Source organism: Megachile rotundata, chromosome 7, assembly GCF_050947335.1.
Source record: "Megachile rotundata isolate GNS110a chromosome 7, iyMegRotu1, whole genome shotgun sequence".
NCBI lineage: Eukaryota > Metazoa > Arthropoda > Insecta > Hymenoptera > Megachilidae > Megachile > Megachile rotundata.
In genome coordinates, this window is record NC_134989.1 from 15,605,180 (window position 1) to 15,624,040 (window position 18,861).

Consider the following 18,861-nt stretch of genomic DNA (forward strand, 5'->3'; position numbering starts at 1 on the left):
TTTCGCGACGAGATTGAAAAGCCGTCGCGAAATATTTTATCGTTAATGAGAAACCGATTTCCATCGCGGTCGTTTTACTCGCACAGACAGTCTCTGTGTGTTTTCTCGTCTTTAATCGTCATTATCGCGCGTTTATCGCGATACCACGTTAACACGTGGCCAAGCCTTAACGCGACTGGCTTTGATACAGCAGGCTGGAATTCATGGCATTTGATCTGAATTAGTGCGCTTTCCAACGCGGTACCGTCCAATTTCTGTTGCTGCCATTCAAACGCGCTTTCAAACGAGCTGCTCTCATAGATAAGGTCGTCGCGATAAACTTCAATTAGCGATATCATCCTGTCGATCGTTGTTAATTTATCGTTGTACCGGCGCACCTGCGTATTAACATGTTATTTGACCGATACAATAACCTTCCACGCAGAAAGCATTTAAAATTACTCGTTAAAAAATTTCACACGTTTGTATTTTTCTAATCGGAGCGAGAAAAGTAGGTGGAACCGTGTGATTGGACGTCTCGTACAATTATTGGAAATTAATGACGCGACATAAAACATAACGGTGAAACGTTATATCTGGTGGCGGCGAATCGGAGTAAATTGGTCGTTGTTTATCTGCAGCGATGCAGCGCCATTATATTTGTCGGCGATGATTATCGATGATGAGTTTTGATATTCAATCCGTAAATGCAACGATAGACCGACGTATCATGGTTCGACTCTGATCGCGTTCAACACCCCCGAAAAAGCGCGGATGAATGGACGCACACCGTTATAAAATTTCGTGGAAAATACGTTTGAACGTTGCTATTGTTTCACGGTAGGGTCTAGCTGGTGGGACAAATCGGACTAATCTGTTACGCGTGAAATTTTCAATCGTCGATTCGTGCGAAAGCTGAATAAAAAAAAAACAGGGGCAGGAAAGACCTTTTGGTTAATTCGCGGGAAATGAAAACACTCGTTTGGATGGGTCGAACGAAATAACAGTCGCGGGAGCGGCATAAACCATAAAATTGGCTCTCTATTTGAGCAAACAATCGGGGTGCGGTCGATAAGATCCGTTTTGCGTTAGTTGACCAGAACGAGGTAGTAAAACCTGTCGCGGCTCGGTCGTGGAGGGTCGTATTGTAAATTGATAGCGATAAAATCTGCTCATCTCTCGGTTTATTCGGCGAGCCGAGTACCACCGGCTCTGTCCGTGGCATTATGCACCGTGTACCAGCGAAATGGCAAGATTATTTTAAGGCGTATCTCGCTCTTACACGATTTCGTCTGCCTCCTTTCCCGACTTCTTCTTCGTTTTCTTCCTCTGCCTCTTCTCCTTCTGTCTCTCGTCTCGGTAGGGTTTTTCACGTTTTAAACGCGAAAGTATAAGTTAGGCCCCTCGTGGATACAGGTACTCCTCTGACCGGCCGAGAAAAGCGGGCAAGAAAGAAAGAGGCGAGTGTCTGCTGATGGTTCCTTTGCGATATCGTTCTTGGCAAATATTAGGTAGTTCCGTCGACTGGAAGACGGTCCAATGTTTTCATTTAATATCCTGTGAATGTCGAGCGGACTCGCAACCGGCATTCAGGGAAAAGATTGCGAGAGCCATTTCCCGTGACTAGTGAGCGATGTCGTCTTTGAGATAAAGCACAGCCTGAACGTCTTCTCTGTACAACCGCGCGGCCGGACAAGACGCCTTCTACCGGCTAAAAGGGTTGTTACGTCTTACGTTCTGTTACTTTTTTAATTGCTACGAATTGAGAGCCAAGTCGCTGCTTTTTACTCGCTTGTTATTATCCTCCTTATTTCTACGGGATAGAAGCTAGATACGTTCGCTTCCTCTGGATAAGCGGTAGACACATAACCTCATTTTGGATTTTACCAAATCGAATTCGTGAACCTGCAAACTTTCAATCTTTCAAACCCTCAACCCGAAGACTAAAATTTTTCATTTCCAAACACCCTTCTGAGAATAACAAAAATGACCATTTTCTAATACCTCCGTATACCGTGAACATAATGACCCAACGTCCTCCGTTTAAATAGAAAAAGTTTCCTTATTATTTCGTTAATTATATTCGCTGCTTAGTGCAACGAGGTACGCAGATTTCCGCAGCCAGGCATTTCCTTTGACTCGAGTGGTTGAACCTCGTCGCAGAGAATATTTATCGATGTTAACGATGCCATTTTGATGGCGAGGTGCGTGGTGCGACAAGTCTACGCGAGTAGAACACGTTAGTGCGTATGTTAGCACGTGTACGTACGGTTACGTGTAATTAAATCGACGCCAGGTCCACTCGTCGCTCTTGCCCGTTTATTAATTAACGCGTAACACTGTAGGAAATTATTACCAACGGCGATAAAACCGTCTGGCCCGCGACAACGACATCGTGACGTTTCGTTCGTCGGTTATTTATATTCATAAACCCGCCCCGAGTAATTAATTACAATCAATATTGAATGTTTACTGTTCGGTTTTAGTTTTTGTCGCAACAAGAGCCGTCCTCTACGCGAGACTGCAAATTCGACGTTTTAATCCAGCGATGGGCAAATGGTCGAAAACTTCCCGACGAGCTCACAATCATAAATTTACAAATTAACTCCCCATTATTGCGGGCGACGCGTCACTCGCACGCTCCCCATCACTGGATCTAATCGAAGCAACACGATTCGCAACAAAGCTGTTTCTTCTTCGACGGTTTACCGCACGGACGTATCTCTGGCGGGGGTTTCGTGCATAACGTGAGAGAGTACGACGAGGAGGATGAGACGTCGCTGTCACAGCAGTTCAGAAGCTTCTCAACTGACCCTGGCACCTGCGGTCTGTATCCTCCGAGAGCACACGCGCCACGAAGGATGGCCTTTTGTAGCGCTTTTTCGACCTCCTTCCGATCATGCTTCATGTGTTCTATCTCCCGTCGCAGATGGAACACCTACGAACGACACATGTCAAGTACACCAGTTGCACTAAAATACCTGAGAAGTATACCTCGCACTCCAATTTCTTGATCCGATTTTCCTCGCACTTCGCACATCCTTTGGGTGACGGCGATCGATCGTTGCCCGGACAAATATCGGTCAACTTCTTAACGCATTTCGAGATCCTCTTCCGCTCTGTTTCACACGGCACGATCTTCATGGCTTTCTTGCACTCGACCAGCGGACCATCTTGCTTTCTTTTAGGTGGTCGAGGACACGGTACGTCACGAATGCATTTCTTGATCACCTGCTTAACCGAGCATGGTACCACTTCTCCATTCGTTGTCATTGCCTGCTCTTTCGGTATCCAGAATTTTGATTTTTCTTTCTTAAATGTGGCGCATGGTTACGACGTTTGATGGGCTAACATTCGTCGCCTGAACACAGCCGCGGTCGAAAATGGCGTTCGATACGAGAACGGGAATATGGAGGGTCCTTTGGAAGTTTTGTGCGGAGCGAATCCGCGAGGAACAGGACGCTTCCGTTGTCACTTACTCGCGTTCTTCTTCGAGTTCTTCATCGTTTTCGTCTTCAGCTTTCTCTTGAAAATCCCGTTGCCCGTAACCTTCTTCGAACTGGACGCACCGTCGATATCTTCCCGTGGTTTAGGCGTGAATCGATTGATCGCGGGAGTCTGCAATTTGGGACTGAATTTGGGTATCTCGGGAACGAAACGCGTCGCTCCGTCGAACGAAGCCAGTCGATTCTTGTATTCGGCACTGTCGCGCTTTAATTTCCCGTTTTCCTGTTCCAGTCGAGCGATCTCTTGCTCCAACTGTGCCATGCGCTTGTCCTTCTCCGCTAGTTTGACTTTTTTGGTAAGTTTCCTGTTCCCCGCGGACATCGCTTGAAAGGGCAAGGTTCGAGTGGACGCTGGAAATCACGGATTGACACTGAGGCTTGAAATCGATTACTCTTCTCGCGAATACGGAACGAACCGTTGCTACGCGGCGATGGAAAAACAGTCGAAAATTCAGAATTACACAGGCGAAACCCGCTCTTTGTAATTTCGTAATCAGAAGGAAATAAAACGCCGAAATCAGAGTAAATTCATGACGGTCATCATAGTGTTAAAACGATCGTGCAGCGATGTTGCAACATTCCACCCTTTTTATGCACGCAGACGCCACGGTTCAACCATCGCTGACGAGAGAGATTGCGTTCGACGAAAGACCCAAACATCCCCTTTTTCTTTTTCCGTATCGTCGAACTAAATGAAACATCCTCTTGCAAGCACGAGAACGTCGCAATATTTTAACACGACCTCGTAATAATATCGTTTACAAGCGAGATCCCGCGGGAGGAAAGCGCTCTTTATTCCATTAAAACGGGGAGTCCTTGGTTCCGACGAGGAAACTCCAACCAGACGGTTGCTCCGAATACTTCTCATACCCTTTCGTCGTTACGTCATTTTTTTCATTGGAACGGCCTGTTGCCGATACCGGCGAGGTTTCAATACGGGCCCCGTTGCATTAACGGGATCAAATTTAAATTCGATTCAAAAACTGCTTTGATGACAAGTTTTCTTCGACCAAATTTTTGCACTCCTCAATTTCTTTTACCTACCGACTTAATTTACAAAAAATATATCAAGGGGTTCTCGGTAAAATGTATTGCAACAGTGCGAAGTATGTGACAAATTTTTCATTTATTATAAACAGTAAATAAATAAAAATATATATATTTAACCAATCTATTTATTTGAATTATTTATAAGATCCAAGAGAAATGTGACGAGCCACGCTCGACATAGGAGCGCAAAGGGTTAACGTTGAATTTTAACCCCTTCTCGTGCCATTTATTTAACAGATGTGTCAGTCAGAACTAACTATTCATAACATTAAAATGAACAGAGAAAATAAAAATGTTATGAGTATTTTATACTGAGGGGTCCTTGACGATGCAATTTATAGTTGGACCTAAATTTCAAGTTGAATGTTCAAAGTTTGAGTAAGGTTTGTTACATTTCATCTGTGAGTGAGACTTGTCAAAGTACCTGACAAGTACCCCTGAGGGAAGGGGTTAATGTTCAATGTGTGAATACGGTGAACTAAAGAGAATTTAAAGATTTGAAAATTCAGCAAACTAGTTTGTATATTTTAGAGAGTGATTAGAGAGCAAACGTGTTTAATTAGAGGATTTAGTAATTGGTTAATGAAAGTAACATCTAATCCTTTTTATAAATATAGTTAACCAACGGGTGGAGAGATCGTTTCGGTGTAATTGAAATAGAGAGTTCGGGGGTGGAGAAGTGTATTGGCGTGGCAAATGTTGCCGGAGTTGGATTCGATTTCGTAATTCATTAGCATAGAATTTCCGGACAGCTATGCTTTGTTCGCTCGACATTATAATAATTTAGCCCGGTACTATCGAGCCGCGGAGTAGGGGATCGCGATTGGCTCTGCCTGCACAATTGGCTTTCACCTGATGCGAAATAGATGCAGCTACGAGAGGATGGAATTCGTATCGCGCCAAATGCGATGCACAGGTAGTATGTAATTGAATTTCTCCCTTGGTATAATCGCTGTGTGATCAGCGATAAAAAGTTGAATATGCCATTGAATACACAGAGGTTGAATAGCTGGTCAAATATATTTTGCTACCCTTAAATACGAAGGAGGGTCGTGCATAGATCCGCAAAACTTGCTTTTTCCCCGTATAAATATTTTCTTATTTGCATCGAAATTTGAAATTTCTCGCGATACGAATAGCTGACACGCGTGCAATTACGTGCACCGATATTTTTTGCTTCCACCGGCGCTGACTCTGTTTAAACCCACTTGCGTTCGCTGGATACGTTAATGTCATAATTACTAAGGACACGTATTCTGTGTAAATTCTACGTCAAATAATATTTCGTCGTGTGTACATTGTACAGAATAAATAATGTTTATTTATGTTTTATTTGCAATTTACCTACATTAATCCCGTGCGCATCTGCGCAATTATTGAACGGAGATAAATTGAAATCGAGCGTTCTATAAGCTTCGTATTTACAAACGACCGTGGAAAATTGTAGTAAAGGATGTATCTGAAATAAAGTACTGTTTATTATTGCAGTAAAATCAATTAAGGGACCGGAAACGATAAACCAATACGAGAGCATAATAAAATAGAAATTTTCATGTTCGAACCGACAGGGTCGCCAGACCCGTGCGCGAAGTTGCGTCAAAAATTATCTGCTAAATTGTCACATGCACGAAACTTTATCGATATTTCCAACGTTCAACCTTATTCGTTCGCATCGTATTCAGCCTTGGCGGGCTTCGTTTCGTGCACTGATTACAATCGCCATGCTACAATGTTATCCCTTTACCTAAAGGGCCCACTAATTAAAAGCCGGGGTAAAAGTCGATCGATCTTCGCGCGACGTTCTTGAAACAGTATATCCGTTTCCTCGATTCCTCGTACAAGCAGCCTTGTGCATACGGTGGTTTCAAACGTCGACAGAGGGGGCTTCTTTCTCAAGCAAACACTTACTCGTTTACAGAACACCCTCTCCGTTTTCCTTCTCCTCTTTTAATCTTTCGTTGGCCGTCTCGTATCTTGTTTCACCTCGTTCACCCTACACCAGCTTTTCGTGTTAAACGAGAGCTGACAAAAACACGTGTAACTTTCAATTGGCTGAGCAGTCGCTCGAAGATTCTCAACGGGGTTCCTTAATTGGGTTAAATAAATTCGGCTGGATACCATGTGTGTACACAGCGAAACGATCACCGTCTTCGTGTGTGTTCACACGGAAAGGCCATGGACACGCATCGCTGCTCGGACCAACGGTAAGACGAACCCTCCGGCTTATTCGCTGTTGTTGCAAAGGGTTGAAATTGAACGGGGGCGTCCAGGAATTCGATAAACGAACTCCTCCAAAATTTATTTACCACTCCGAGATGGATCGACTCGATGAAGAAACAAGATACACGATTCAATTTACTCTCGGTGTTGAATTGACAAGCTATATTGCGTTAAATCGTCACCTGCCACATTTTTTACATGTTGCATTATATTAGGGGTACCGAAAAGTAATCAAAATTTTGTTTGCTGGCGAAAAATATTTATTTATTAAAGAAATTTTAAATCAACAAAATAATTTCCATCACTTTCTAACGCTTTTTGCCAGCGTAAAGACAATTGTTCCCTTCTTAAAAAAGTCCGTCGATTTTTCATAGAAAAACTTTGAAATCATCGAAGAAATTTTGATTACTTTTCGGTACCCCTAATATGTGTCATTGCATTATGTGTCGCGTTTCGTTATACATATTGTATAGTCACACGTTATATCACGCGTTGTGTTACATGTGTGAACACTATGTTGTATTTCTGCGTTGCTGTATTCGTTGTAATCACCAAGGGTTGTATTCCCTATTATATCCGCCTGCGTTCGTCACGCACCATAATTGTCACTCGTAAAATCACGTGTTGTACTCGCAGCGTATTATATTTCTCACGCCTTGTATTCCCTACAGTATCCTATTGTATGATTAAACAGAGCATCAGGTGTTAGACTTAGGCATATAGACCAGTAATTTAATAAGAGTAAAATCTCTCAGACAAAAATCCTTGTTACGTGAATGATTCTTATTAGCGATAGGTAACATCCGGCCGGTAAGAGAACGTTGTTGATGGTAGACTTCTCTCTATCCTCGTCCGTGCAACCCGTCAATTACGGGACACGTAATGAATGAGCGCCTTCATAATTCGCGAAAAAAAACTTATCTTCTCGCCCCTTTAACGCATCAACGGCTGCCGTCAACAGGCGTCCGCACGCTTCGCTTAGCTCGGGACGGTAGTAATGATTCTACGGAACAGAAGTAAATGTTGAAGACCCGTCTCACCTTCGTGTCTCTGCTATTTCTCGTCGCGACAGACCGTATAATGCGAGCAGGCTGTGTCGCGACGGAAAACGCACACGTATAGAATGTTTCATATCGAAACCTCGTCTCGACGATCCTTCACGGAAATTCAGAAGTTACGTTTCCTTTCTTTCTTTCTTTCTTTTTTTTCGCTTCTCCCGTTCCCTTCGTTTCTCTCTCGTAAAAGTGTAATAATACTAACGCGACAGTGGCGATAAGGGTTATACGCGTGCGAAACAGCGCTGCGAAAACCACCTTTCTATTCAACAAACAGAAACGTTATTAAAAAAACGGATCCGAACTAGTAAATGGAGATTCGACGTGAAAAGAGTCGTCAAGCGAATACGCGGTTGAAAGCACGAATATTTAGCGACTTGACATTTCGATATAAGTCTGCTCTAAACTCTCCTTAGCCTCGATATTTCGTATCGATACATTTCCGCGGGACGATACAGAAAGATGTTTGAGAACGGAACGGCAAAGCTCTCTCCCCCGAGGCGGGTAACCAATATGAACGAACCTAGAGTTCGAAATCCCTGGCCATGCGAAAGAGAGCGTAATATCGCAAACGCATTTATACTATATGCGTGCAATATACAAGAACGAAGGTTTACACGCATCTCCGTTAACCCTACACGAGGCATCCCATTGCATCCTGCACTAATCATGGTAAAAGCTGGAGCTCGTTCGCGTTGGTATCCGTTACCCGGCTGTCTTGCCTTACTTAATGGAAATATGAGAGACGTTACATTCGTCTGGTGACACAGGTCTATCTCGTTTTTTTATTTCTAGTAATACCGCGGGGACATTGTTCCACAAACACGGTCGGTGCCGTGTCAACGCGCCACGTCGAAACTCCCTTCTGTCGCTGAGATTTCGTTTTAGTTCCTAAAACTTTGATCCTTTACTATTTTTGGAACTATCTTTATATCTCTGCAAAATTTTTCAGCAAAAATCTCCGTGCATTAAAAGGACGAAACGAGAATGTTTGCCGTAAATTATTCTAATTTCGCCTCGGCGGTTTGCCTAAACGAACACGTTGTCAAAGGACGGTTCGCGCAAAGTTGAATAATCGTTATCGCTGTTAGATAATTACCATGGGACGGAGATAAAACGTCAGAGTTAATTTGAATGCGGTACCATCTATCGTTTTGGTTTTACACGCCGCATTTTCTGGATTCGAGTCCCGCTAGCCGTGTCCACCTGCGAGCCACTAGGGCAAATTGTGATTTATGCGACCAACGTGTTGCCGGTTGACGAAAGAGAGAATTGTCGACGTAATGAGTTATGGTGACTAGCGGTCTAATGCAAATATATGGCCCTTTGGCATATAATCAGCCCGGTCGCTTGACATCCTGCACGTCCAGGCAAACCCACCGCGTGTCCTACGATCCACGCAAGGAACCGTTCAACGGGGGCGTGCGATCGCTAGTTAACGTTTTTTCATACTGTTCGCTGGCAATCATGCGCTGCCGCCTGCGTCCTTTATCTGCCTTCACCCCTCATTCAAACAACATTGGCATATTTTCTGCGTAACTTCAAGGGTGAACTAGACACCCTTCATCGCTATAGGCCTCTAGCTACATGGAAAATTTTCTAATCGCGAATAATCGATGAACTTGAGAGTTGTTAGTTTTGAAGATTCCTTTCAAAGTGGTTTGTGAGTACCACTTTTGAATCTCTATGATATCTCTTTTTATCTTATCGTAAAAAGCCTACTTCGAAAAGGGGTTGATAATCGAGTACACAAGGTTCGATCTATTTTCCCGTCACCCTATGAAGCCGGTAAATTGCAAGGGTATCGAGATAAATTAACGCGTTATAATATCCAGCCACGGCCATACATATATCCATATTTTCCATCCGATCTAATTCGCGGCTCACACGTTATCACGAGGAAATTGCGTCCGAGACTTCAATAACAAACGCGAACTAGTTTCCAAAGGGCGGCGCGTACCAGTCTCCGCGATAGCAAGGGTCTCTAGGGTTGTATGCTCGTTGAAACCAACCCTTGATAGGTGCACTTTTGGGGTAGCCGGCAAGCCCCCTACGCTAGTGACTGTGCTTCAAGCCTCGAGTGCCCACCGAGACGCGCAAGAGCGAAGGGCTGCGTACCGGCTGTGTCACGGGGCGAGCTACATCCAAGATGAAATTTCAAATATTCCACGCCGTGCGTTTAATCCTCTTTTTAAGAAAATCCGTGCACGCGAGCCCTCGAGAAATTCCTCCTCTAGCGACAGAAAACGTAATGCTCTGCCTGAGAGTATTTCGTTTTTTTTATCGGGCGATCGATGTCGAAGCGGAAACCGGTGTTGGTTATCCACACGCGAGTCTCCAAATTAACGATCACGTGAAAATGTGGCGAAATATAGAATTATATTTATGCGTAATAATAATGGGAGCTCCCTAGCTGATTCCTACGCTATTGTCTGGAAGATCCAGGCGCGAATGTTCGTGACACGAGCTCATGCTTCACGCGAACAGAAATATCCGTACCGCAAACTTATTCTTTACGAGGGGGGTATAACGTTTTCTTGCCGTGACGCGTTTTATGGTCTGTCGGAGTGTATCGGCCGATGACATAACGCCGCTGTAAGTCTCCGCTTTTCACTCGAGATTGCCTGTGCTTTACGCCGGAAGCACACATGTTTCAAAGGCGGCTTCTTGCCGCTTCGATAAAGAGAAAGAAAAAAAACACTGCTGTGCCGCCGCGCTAGATCCCCATCTGTGTCTGTCGCGTCGCCATGAGAATTGCGACCAGACGAGGAATTATGAAAATTACTTAATTCGTCGTTTTCGAGGGGTCATAAACCTCCAAACGAGGTCTGCGCTGAAATCGATGACGTTTACTGGGGCGTCATCCACTCGACAGATAAGCATCGCGATTTTATATATGAAATACTGACTGAAGTTGTTGCTATTTAAACGATCATCGCTGACAGGAATTGCACGAAAATTCGTTTACATATTTTCTGACAAATAAAGGTCTGTTTAACAATTTTAATGTAATAATCGTATAGTACTTTAGCTCTTAGATGGACCGCTGATGCGAAAAATAATGTAACTCATTTTCCTAATACACGAAAATCATTCGTTTCGAGATTCCCAAATAGTGGGCCACGATCAACCCGGTCGAGGGGTTAAATCGTCGCGACTTGTAGCGACGAACATCATTAGCGAACATCGTTTTTCTCTGGTTTTATTAGTCGTGCACGCGCGAAAAAAATAATATCGTTTCTGCTCTGTCGTGCGCGTACGATGTAAAAAAAGGAAGTGGGAATAAATGAGATTAAATGGTGGGTAATTAAAAAAAACGGCGAGCAAAATCAGAGCGGAGTTACAGCTCATTAGTTTTCAGCGGTGGAGAACGATGACAGGGGTCCGCGAATATGTGACGAATGAATGCCGGATACAGCAGACACGTTATGTCATTGAGACGCGTGTACCTCTGTGTCCCGCGGCGGCGTTAATTGGCTCCGCGATGAATATTACAAAATACTGCCGGCTGAATGGAGAGGCACTGCTTTAATTACGATATAATGCGTGTCGGTCGAGTTATCCGCGTGAAAGACCGATCTCTCTGCAACACCTCGCTTTCATTCGCAATCGCTTAATTCGTAATGTCGCTCAAGGAAGTTTCCTTCCAGCTGAATTCATCCGACAAGCAAGAGATGACGCACGTGTACAAGGAACGTGCGAAAACGGTAAGTCGAACCATGGGAAAAGAGTTGTGAGAGACTCGCAGCTTTGCGTTTTACAGGCTTTCGATTATGCTGACGTAGACTCCACGGGTTCGTTGACCAAACAACAATATAAAATAGCGATGACGGCCGTGTTTGGATATCGGCCGGATAAAGTAAACCCTTTAAACGGAACGATTAGAGTTCGTGAAATAATTATCACGTTTTTAGGTAGAGGTGAAGCAAGCTTTTCAGCACACTGATAAAATCCTGTATGAAGAGTTTGAAAGATGGGTGCTTAAAAAATGCGTCGCGCAAGATTCACACATCAATGCGGAAATAATATTTGCTTTGTTAGATAAGGATTGTATGTAATTACCATTCATAATAATAATCTTTTAAAAATTAGTGAAAGAATATGCGAATTTTCAGATAAGGGGTACTTACTCTTGGATGACTTTTATTCCGCGAGCAAGTCTGTTGGTTTGAAGGTACCACTGTCGGTGTGGGATGAAGTATTCAAGGATTTGGATCGTTACAAAAGAGGATACATAGATTTCGACGAATTATTACGTGTATTACCGACATAGAGACCTTACATAGAGGTAGCGTTGATCAGTACACTATAACTTAACTGTAAAATAAATTACTAATAGTTTAGGACTTGAATCACATAAAATCTTTAGCAAATGATCGCGTTATTTATATTCTTATTAAAATACAGTTCTAGTTTCATATGAAAATAATCATGATTTATAATGTAGTTTCCTTATACTATGAAATTATTCCGTATTCGTAAATTCTTGACACGCTAATTGATAAAAGTAGGAATCGGTGTTTTGGATCAACAAGTTAGGTTCGTCGAACTCTAGAACCTCACCGTCTCCCATTACGAGAATTCTGAAATAAAAGTATCAATGCGTTACAAACCACTTATAAATATTTATAAAAAATTATCATACCTATCACAGTGCATGATCGTCCTTATTCTATGCGCTATAGTGAGAACCGTGGCGCTCTGGAAGGAAGACTTTATCGTCGTCTGAATAAATTTGTCTGTTTCTTGATCGACGTTGGCCGTAGCTTCGTCGATACAAACAATCTAAAAATTAAAATTTGTAAGGAATAAATTGAAAAAGATACAGTGAACAAAAAAGTTAACTAACCTTGGCATTATGTAAAACAGCTCTAACCAGACAAAACAATTGCCTCTGTCCTGCGCTAAGATTGCTACCACTTTCGTCCAAAGTAGCTCCAAGTCCCCCCAGCCGATATACTAACGTGTGTACTTTACACTTCTCCAGCGCTCTGTATATGTGCAAATCTGCATACTGATTTAAAGGATCAAGATTTTCCCTAATTGTTCCCGAAAAGAGGAACGGATTTTGGGGGATAATGGCTAACCGTGATCTGAAACGATTCGTGCCATACTCTAGTCTAGAACAGTGGATGAAATTCAAGCTGAAAATAATTACCTCAACGCGTTCAGCTGCAGAGTTTGAATATTAACATTATCGATGAGTATACTTCCGGTAGTCACTTCAATCAGTCTAAATAACGAAGCGAAGAGCGAACTTTTTCCAGCACCTGTACGCCCAACGATTCCAATCTTCTCTGCTGGTCGCGTGACGAACGATACGCCGTTCAGAGATGGCACCAAATGTTCCCTGTAACGTACTAGTTACCGTAAAAAGCTTATCTATTATCAATATTGCCAATAGTGCCGGGAAACGAAGCACCTGTTCAGTGCATCGATCTTGGGGACTCGCGAATTTTGACGTGAAAACCAACGAAATCAGATAATTTGTTATTTATTTAAAAGTTGCAATTACCTATATTTTAAAACGACGTCTTTGAACTCAACTACTCCCTGACTTGGCCAAGCATACGGTGGATTATCTCCTTTTATAGTTTCCACTGGAACGTTCTCTAAATATTGCTTCACGCGTTCGACGGCGATCATTTCCCTTTCTGTCTCGGTAAACGCGTTCACCACGCCGGACAATAAACCAGTTATGGATAACGTATAAGTAACGACAAGACCTATCAAGCCAGGATCAGCTATGTCATACTGATGCTGTAAAATTGCTATGGTGCTCACTCCAGCTAAAAGTGCCACTCCAATGAGTTGCAACCTTAATGCAAGCCATTGGCTGACGGCGAATGATGCAAATTGCGTTTTTTGACTGACTTCCAGCAGAAGTTCGTTTTCTTGCTTGAAACGAGGCACAGTGCGAAAAGCTCTGATGGTCGATAATCCGTGCAAAGTTTCGTTGAAGTGTGCGTATAACGGTGAAAGAGCGGTACTAGATAAGCGCTTCAATTCTCTTGAAGTCAGCCTGAAACACGTTTTATAAAGTCAGGTGAAAAAATTTACATTTCTATAAGTACATACCTGTAGTGGTTTTGTATCCAATGATAAATTGGTACCAGCGGAGCTAGTACTAAAAGTATCCACGGTAATCCGTACGTTGTGACAATAACTGATGCAAGCAAACCAAAGAGTTGTGCGAATAATATGTTGGCTATAAAAGGAAGACTGTCGTCGATCGTGTAGGTATCGGACGAGAATCTATTTAAAATTCTGCCAAATGGTTGAACTTCAAAAAACACGGATTTAGCCTGAAAATATAACTGCATTTGTACCGTGTGTTTTAACATTAAATATTCGGCTGTTCCGAATGTTACGTACCCGTATAACAGTCTTTAATAGTTGTTTGTGTATAGTGATGGCTGCTTGAATTCCGCCATACGCAAACATAAATGCTCTCATTAACGTGAAAACTGTATTCAAGACAACTAACACAGTGTATATCGTTAAATAGTAACTGGTGCTCGGAGTAGACTCGTCGAAGAAGTATTGTAGATGTACTGTATGTGATTTGTTTGTAGTATTATTTGCTGTCGTGTTGGTATGAGTAACCCAGTAAGACAGCCACAAATCGGTAATATTCTTAGAACTTTGCATTAAAAACATGGAAAGAGCTATCGAAATTGCTAAATAACGACCAACAGCTTTTATGTAACAATTGTATACGCCAAGACGCACAGTCCCTTTTTCTCTGAATTCTTCTTCAAGCAAGGGGTCTCTCTCGTCCCTGTCACTTTGATAAATATCTTTTGGCAAGTCACTTACAGACATAATGTCCAAATCTGATTCTATAGACTCTGAAGATAATAAATAGTCTTCTAGGTCGGGCAAAATATCCGTAGGTTTACCCTGATTAACGATCCTGCCTCTAGCCATTTCCACCACCAAATCCGCATGAATCAAATACTGGGTTTGGTGAGTACATAGCAATCTCGTTTTGTTTTTTAATAACCCTAAGATCACATGCTCAAATACGTAGGTAGCAACTTTCGAGTCTAATGTCGCGAAAATATCGTCGAGTAGATAAATATCTTTGTCCGCGTACACAGCTCGTGCTAAAGAAATTCGTGTTTTTTGACCGCCACTCAAAGTGTTGCCGGCCTCGCCAACAGGCGTCAAATCTTTCTTGGGTAAAGCATTTAAATCGGCACTCAGCGCACAGGCTTTCAAAATATTCCTGTTATGAATTAATTTGTATTAGAATATTATACCAACCTTCAGCGGTGTAGTTCGACACTTACTTATATTTGTGGTAGTCGTAAGATTTACCGAAAAGTATGTTATCTCGGATGGTACCACGTTGTAACCAAGGATTTTGTTTGATATAAGCGAAACCCTTTTCAACGTCACTCATAGATATTGTACCGCGAACTTTAGTAATTTCGCCCAAAATGCCGTCTAAAAGTAGCGATTTTCCGCTACCTACTTTTCCCATAATACCAATTAAATGACCCTACAACAAAAACTCGTTCAACTTTTAAACCTCAAACAAATCCGGAGAAACTATCTTTTTATTACCTTTGGAACTGTGACATTAATGTCGTGTATAGTAAATATTTTATTGTCCTCAAACGTAACAGATTTAGATTCTGAACTAGAAGGAGTTAAAACATTTTCAGGCGTCTCAAGACCATTTTGTTTCGTACACGACTGCGTGTTCACATTAAATGTTACATTTTGAAGCATTAAATCTAGGTCAGGTACAGTTTCTGAATAATATGATGACATATCTGTATCTGGTAACTAATCAAATAGTATTTAAACAATTGGTATTTGAAATTTTCAAGTTCTCATTTTTACTTAAGAAAGGCAGGCAGCTTACATCTAACATTTTTTGAATCCTTTTAAGTGATACCCAAGCTTCGGTAAGACCATTTAGAACCCATGGAAATGCATTCAATGGACCTATTAGCATATTCAATAATGCCATACTAGTAAACACGGTTTTAGCATCCAGTTCATTCCCAAGCAGTACATATGTAGTAAATGTTAATATAGAAATCAATACTGGTGTTGTAGCCCAAAAATAAACGCACAATGCATCCAGATATTTTCTACCGCGTAAATATTTAATTTCATTCTCTCTTAATTCTAGGTAAGGAAGACATGTTAACAATTTATGTTCGAGGGTAAATTATGGAAATATAAATATATACTAACTAAAAATATTTCGTAAAAAGTGGTCCTCCCAAACGTTTAATTTAATCGTAGTAATTCCTCGTAACGTTTCTCCTATAAGTCTCACTCTTTGATCTTTACGTTCCATTAACCTTGTACTAAGTTTTCCGATATAATTTGCTATCACTTTATTTATTGGTATAAGCACTATTGCAAAAGTAACCCCTGCTAAGAATGAAATCCCTATTTGCTGTTGAAGCAAATATAGTGTCACAACTAGCTAAAAAAGATATATGACACTCTGAGTATCACTGTAGAAATTTTCCGAAATAACTACTAAAAGATAGAGTTCAAAGCAGAATATCGAGATATATTAAAAAATTACCTGTAATGGAATACTCCAAAATTCATGAAAACTTGAACAACTGTTAACAAGTCTGTCACAGTCAGTACTCATAAAATTAATAATTTCACCAAAATTAAATTGCTGTCTCAAGTGAATACCTGAAGAATGCAAGGTCTTCCTGTACAACAAAGTTATGATTGCAGAACGAATTTTTAAACCAACAATAGACATCCAAAATGTAAAATGAGTATTACAAAAGGCCCCTAAAATCGCAAAATTATTATAGTTCATAAAAGTAACAATTACGTATTTGATGTAATTAAAATAAAATTCATGTGGAAACATTACCTATTAAAGAAGTAATAAACAGTAATGATGCATATAAATATCCATTCAAAATAGGTTCATCTTTATCTTCTATGAAACCAATTAATCTATTTAACAATAGTGGTCCCGTGAACGTAGCACAGTTACTCATAAACTTTAAGATTCCAACTAAATAAAATTCACAACCAAAGCATTTGTGTAACAAATAGAATAAAGTCATCTTGTTTCTAATAACATGTATATGTGTTTCCAACATTGTATTTTCAGCGTTTTCCGTTCTACTATCTACATAGTTCGACTATAATGTAATATTACCTATATTGATAGTGTTAATTTCTGGCATTGATGTAACATAAAATAAAATATTGGATTTACCATAGTTTGAAAGTGGTTATTGATCTTCTGGCTAATATAGTTAGTACTGATATATTCTGGCAAATCGAATAAATCATCCGAGTGATTTAATAAGCCGCGAACACCTTTTTCCATCATTGGATTTACCCAATGAAATATCAGTTTGGATGTTATTGTAGCTTCCTCCATAGCAGTCCCAAGGTAAGTTGGGTCTTGATCATCAGGAAATCTCACATAAGAAGAATTGGGTGTACTCAACAGTGCAGTCCGTTCTCCTATCTAAAGACATTTTTGAGGTAGCTATAGTATCTATATTTGTCCAATAATCCATGGATTTAGATACCATGATAAGCACATCAAAAACATTAATCATGATAGTGCTACAGATCATTATATTAAAAGTATACGAGGTAACTTACTTCATTAAACTGAGATGATCTCATATCTCGTAAACTGCTCTGACCTGGTATCAGTGTTATGGCATACAGTATTAATAGGGTAACTACACTGATACTGAATCCCAATGACAAATTGGGTAAAACATCATCTTGTGCATCATATTTAATGTGACTCCTCAGCAGTAATATAGAAATAACAATTAACAAAAACACCAATGCTCGAATTAATACAGGGCCTCTAGGATTAATATTCCTTCCTTTTTTTAAACTTAATATGAAACAAACATGAACAACCCATGCTAATCCTTCAGTACCTGCTACTAGGTAATCAATAGGTTTGGCAGACGTAGTGTTATCTTTGACTTCATTGAATACTGAATTATAATTCTGCGTAGAAGTAGCAATAGAAGGCTCAGTAATACTTTGCATAATGTCTTTTGGAAACAAAATTGATTTTGTAAAATTAATGGAACGATCAAATCCATCTTTTATCTGATGTATTATATCTGATGCATCTGTAGATATATCTAAACTTTGATACGGTGTCACTGTAGATTCAAGCCTAGCGGAATCATCATTGAACGTTGTGACACTTTGCGGAGCAAGAACTGTATTAGTGAGAATAATATATGCTCTAATTATTGGAAGGATTGCAAGGCACACTGTAAAAAAAGCTCTTAAATTTATAATATAATTAGAGCCAGAGTGATGAATAGAATAGGTATTTCTTTTCCCACAATAATATGCAGATATTAATGCAATACAGACTAAAACTGGAACCTGAAATTTATAAAAAACATAGATATTACATTGACCTATATATGAATCATAGAGCTATGAATATAGTAAGCAATATTAAATTACCTGAAGACAAAGCTGTTGAAAACAAATATTAAGATCATGCGTGTCTGGACTCAACGGTCTAATACCACTACGGCTACCACATAATTCTGTCCAATTCCATTTCCATGTCCCTCCACCACCATCGCTCATCCACTGATCCATATTTCAAAGCTGTAAGAAATAATGTTTCAAATTTAATAGTATATTGACAAATAACAAAATTTTTAGGGAAATTTTAATAATATATTAATAGTGTAAACTTTGAGATTTATCAAGCAAATTCATTACATTATATTCAAAACTGCAACACATTTTCTGTATACTTAGCTGATTAAACAACTATTGCCATATTATAAAAGAAAACAAGTAATTATAATTTAAACGTTCATGATAAATTTACTATGCTGTAAAACACTTACCTATCATGCATAGATCTCGATTTATAGAACTATAATTTTTATGACATGTTTCACAACGTATCACCTTTCAAATTTAATCTAATGCTGAAGTATGTTGAAATAAACTTGTTGGTTAGGTTTCAGGTGACAGGTGACATCGGTGATGCATCTGATGGTAATGTGTACAAAGAAAGTAAATATATTATAGAAAAA

General features: G+C 40.5%; 3 protein-coding genes across 6 annotated transcripts; 1 reads left to right on the forward strand and 2 right to left on the reverse strand.

Moving 5' to 3' along the window:
• Positions 1 to 444: 444 nt before the first annotated feature.
• LOC100880216 (uncharacterized) lies at positions 445 to 3,869 on the reverse strand. The gene is made up of 2 exons (XM_003699424.2): positions 2,974 to 3,869; positions 445 to 2,917 (listed from the first exon to the last, which is right to left on the reverse strand). The coding sequence occupies exons 1-2, from the start codon at positions 3,250 to 3,252 to the stop codon at positions 2,636 to 2,638; spliced, it is 561 nt and encodes a 186-aa protein (XP_003699472.2). The 5' UTR covers positions 3,253 to 3,869; the 3' UTR covers positions 445 to 2,635.
• A 6,672-nt stretch (positions 3,870 to 10,541) lies between these two features.
• On the forward strand, positions 10,542 to 18,818 carry LOC100874914 (EF-hand calcium-binding domain-containing protein 11). Of its 2 annotated transcripts, XM_003699377.3 has the most exons (6): positions 10,542 to 10,798; positions 11,461 to 11,517; positions 11,574 to 11,669; positions 11,725 to 11,860; positions 11,926 to 18,616; positions 18,786 to 18,818. In XM_003699377.3, the coding sequence occupies exons 2-5, from the start codon at positions 11,485 to 11,487 to the stop codon at positions 12,081 to 12,083; spliced, it is 423 nt and encodes a 140-aa protein (XP_003699425.3). In that variant the 5' UTR covers positions 10,542 to 10,798; positions 11,461 to 11,484; the 3' UTR covers positions 12,084 to 18,616; positions 18,786 to 18,818. The 2 variants fall into 2 exon arrangements, with proteins under 2 accessions (XP_003699425.3, XP_076390117.1); XM_076534002.1 differs by lacking the exon at positions 10,542 to 10,798 and having other exon boundaries at positions 10,836 to 11,517.
• On the reverse strand, positions 12,050 to 18,412 carry LOC100880330 (ATP-binding cassette sub-family C member 10). Of its 3 annotated transcripts, XM_003699425.3 has the most exons (16): positions 18,272 to 18,412; positions 17,429 to 18,187; positions 17,031 to 17,288; positions 16,677 to 16,953; positions 16,368 to 16,591; positions 16,025 to 16,262; positions 15,687 to 15,955; positions 15,383 to 15,607; positions 15,106 to 15,317; positions 14,186 to 15,041; positions 13,889 to 14,115; positions 13,326 to 13,832; positions 12,969 to 13,160; positions 12,660 to 12,903; positions 12,456 to 12,595; positions 12,050 to 12,393 (listed from the first exon to the last, which is right to left on the reverse strand). In XM_003699425.3, the coding sequence occupies exons 1-16, from the start codon at positions 18,410 to 18,412 to the stop codon at positions 12,276 to 12,278; spliced, it is 4,887 nt and encodes a 1,628-aa protein (XP_003699473.1). In that variant the 3' UTR covers positions 12,050 to 12,275. The 3 variants fall into 3 exon arrangements, with proteins under 3 accessions (XP_003699473.1, XP_012137470.1, XP_076390112.1); XM_012282080.2 differs by lacking the exons at positions 12,050 to 12,393; positions 12,456 to 12,595 and having other exon boundaries at positions 12,688 to 12,824; XM_076533997.1 differs by lacking the exons at positions 12,050 to 12,393; positions 12,456 to 12,595; positions 12,660 to 12,903 and having other exon boundaries at positions 13,037 to 13,170.
• Positions 18,819 to 18,861: the final 43 nt, after the last annotated feature.

Bases quoted from the DNA above. Each gene is read 5' to 3' on its own strand.
- LOC100880330 (XM_003699425.3), bottom strand. From the start codon at position 18,412: ATGGATCAGTGGATGAGCGATGGTGGTGGAGGGACATGGAAATGGAAT. The intron at 15,956-16,024 runs GTTAGTATATAT...TTCCTTACCTAG, and splicing joins CTTTTTACGAAATATTTTTA to AATTAAGAGAGAATGAAATT. The intron at 12,596-12,659 runs GTTAGTTAACTT...TTTAATTTTTAG, and splicing joins CTGTTTTACATAATGCCAAG to ATTGTTTGTATCGACGAAGC.
- LOC100874914 (XM_076534002.1), top strand. From the start codon at position 11,434: ATGTCGCTCAAGGAAGTTTCCTTCCAGCTGAATTCATCCGACAAGCAA. The intron at 11,518-11,573 runs GTAAGTCGAACC...TGCGTTTTACAG, and splicing joins ACAAGGAACGTGCGAAAACG to GCTTTCGATTATGCTGACGT. The intron at 11,670-11,724 runs GTAAACCCTTTA...TCACGTTTTTAG, and splicing joins TTGGATATCGGCCGGATAAA to GTAGAGGTGAAGCAAGCTTT.
- LOC100880216 (XM_003699424.2), bottom strand. From the start codon at position 3,252: ATGACAACGAATGGAGAAGTGGTACCATGCTCGGTTAAGCAGGTGATC. The intron at 2,918-2,973 runs GTATACTTCTCA...TGTCGTTCGTAG, and splicing joins TCAAGAAATTGGAGTGCGAG to GTGTTCCATCTGCGACGGGA.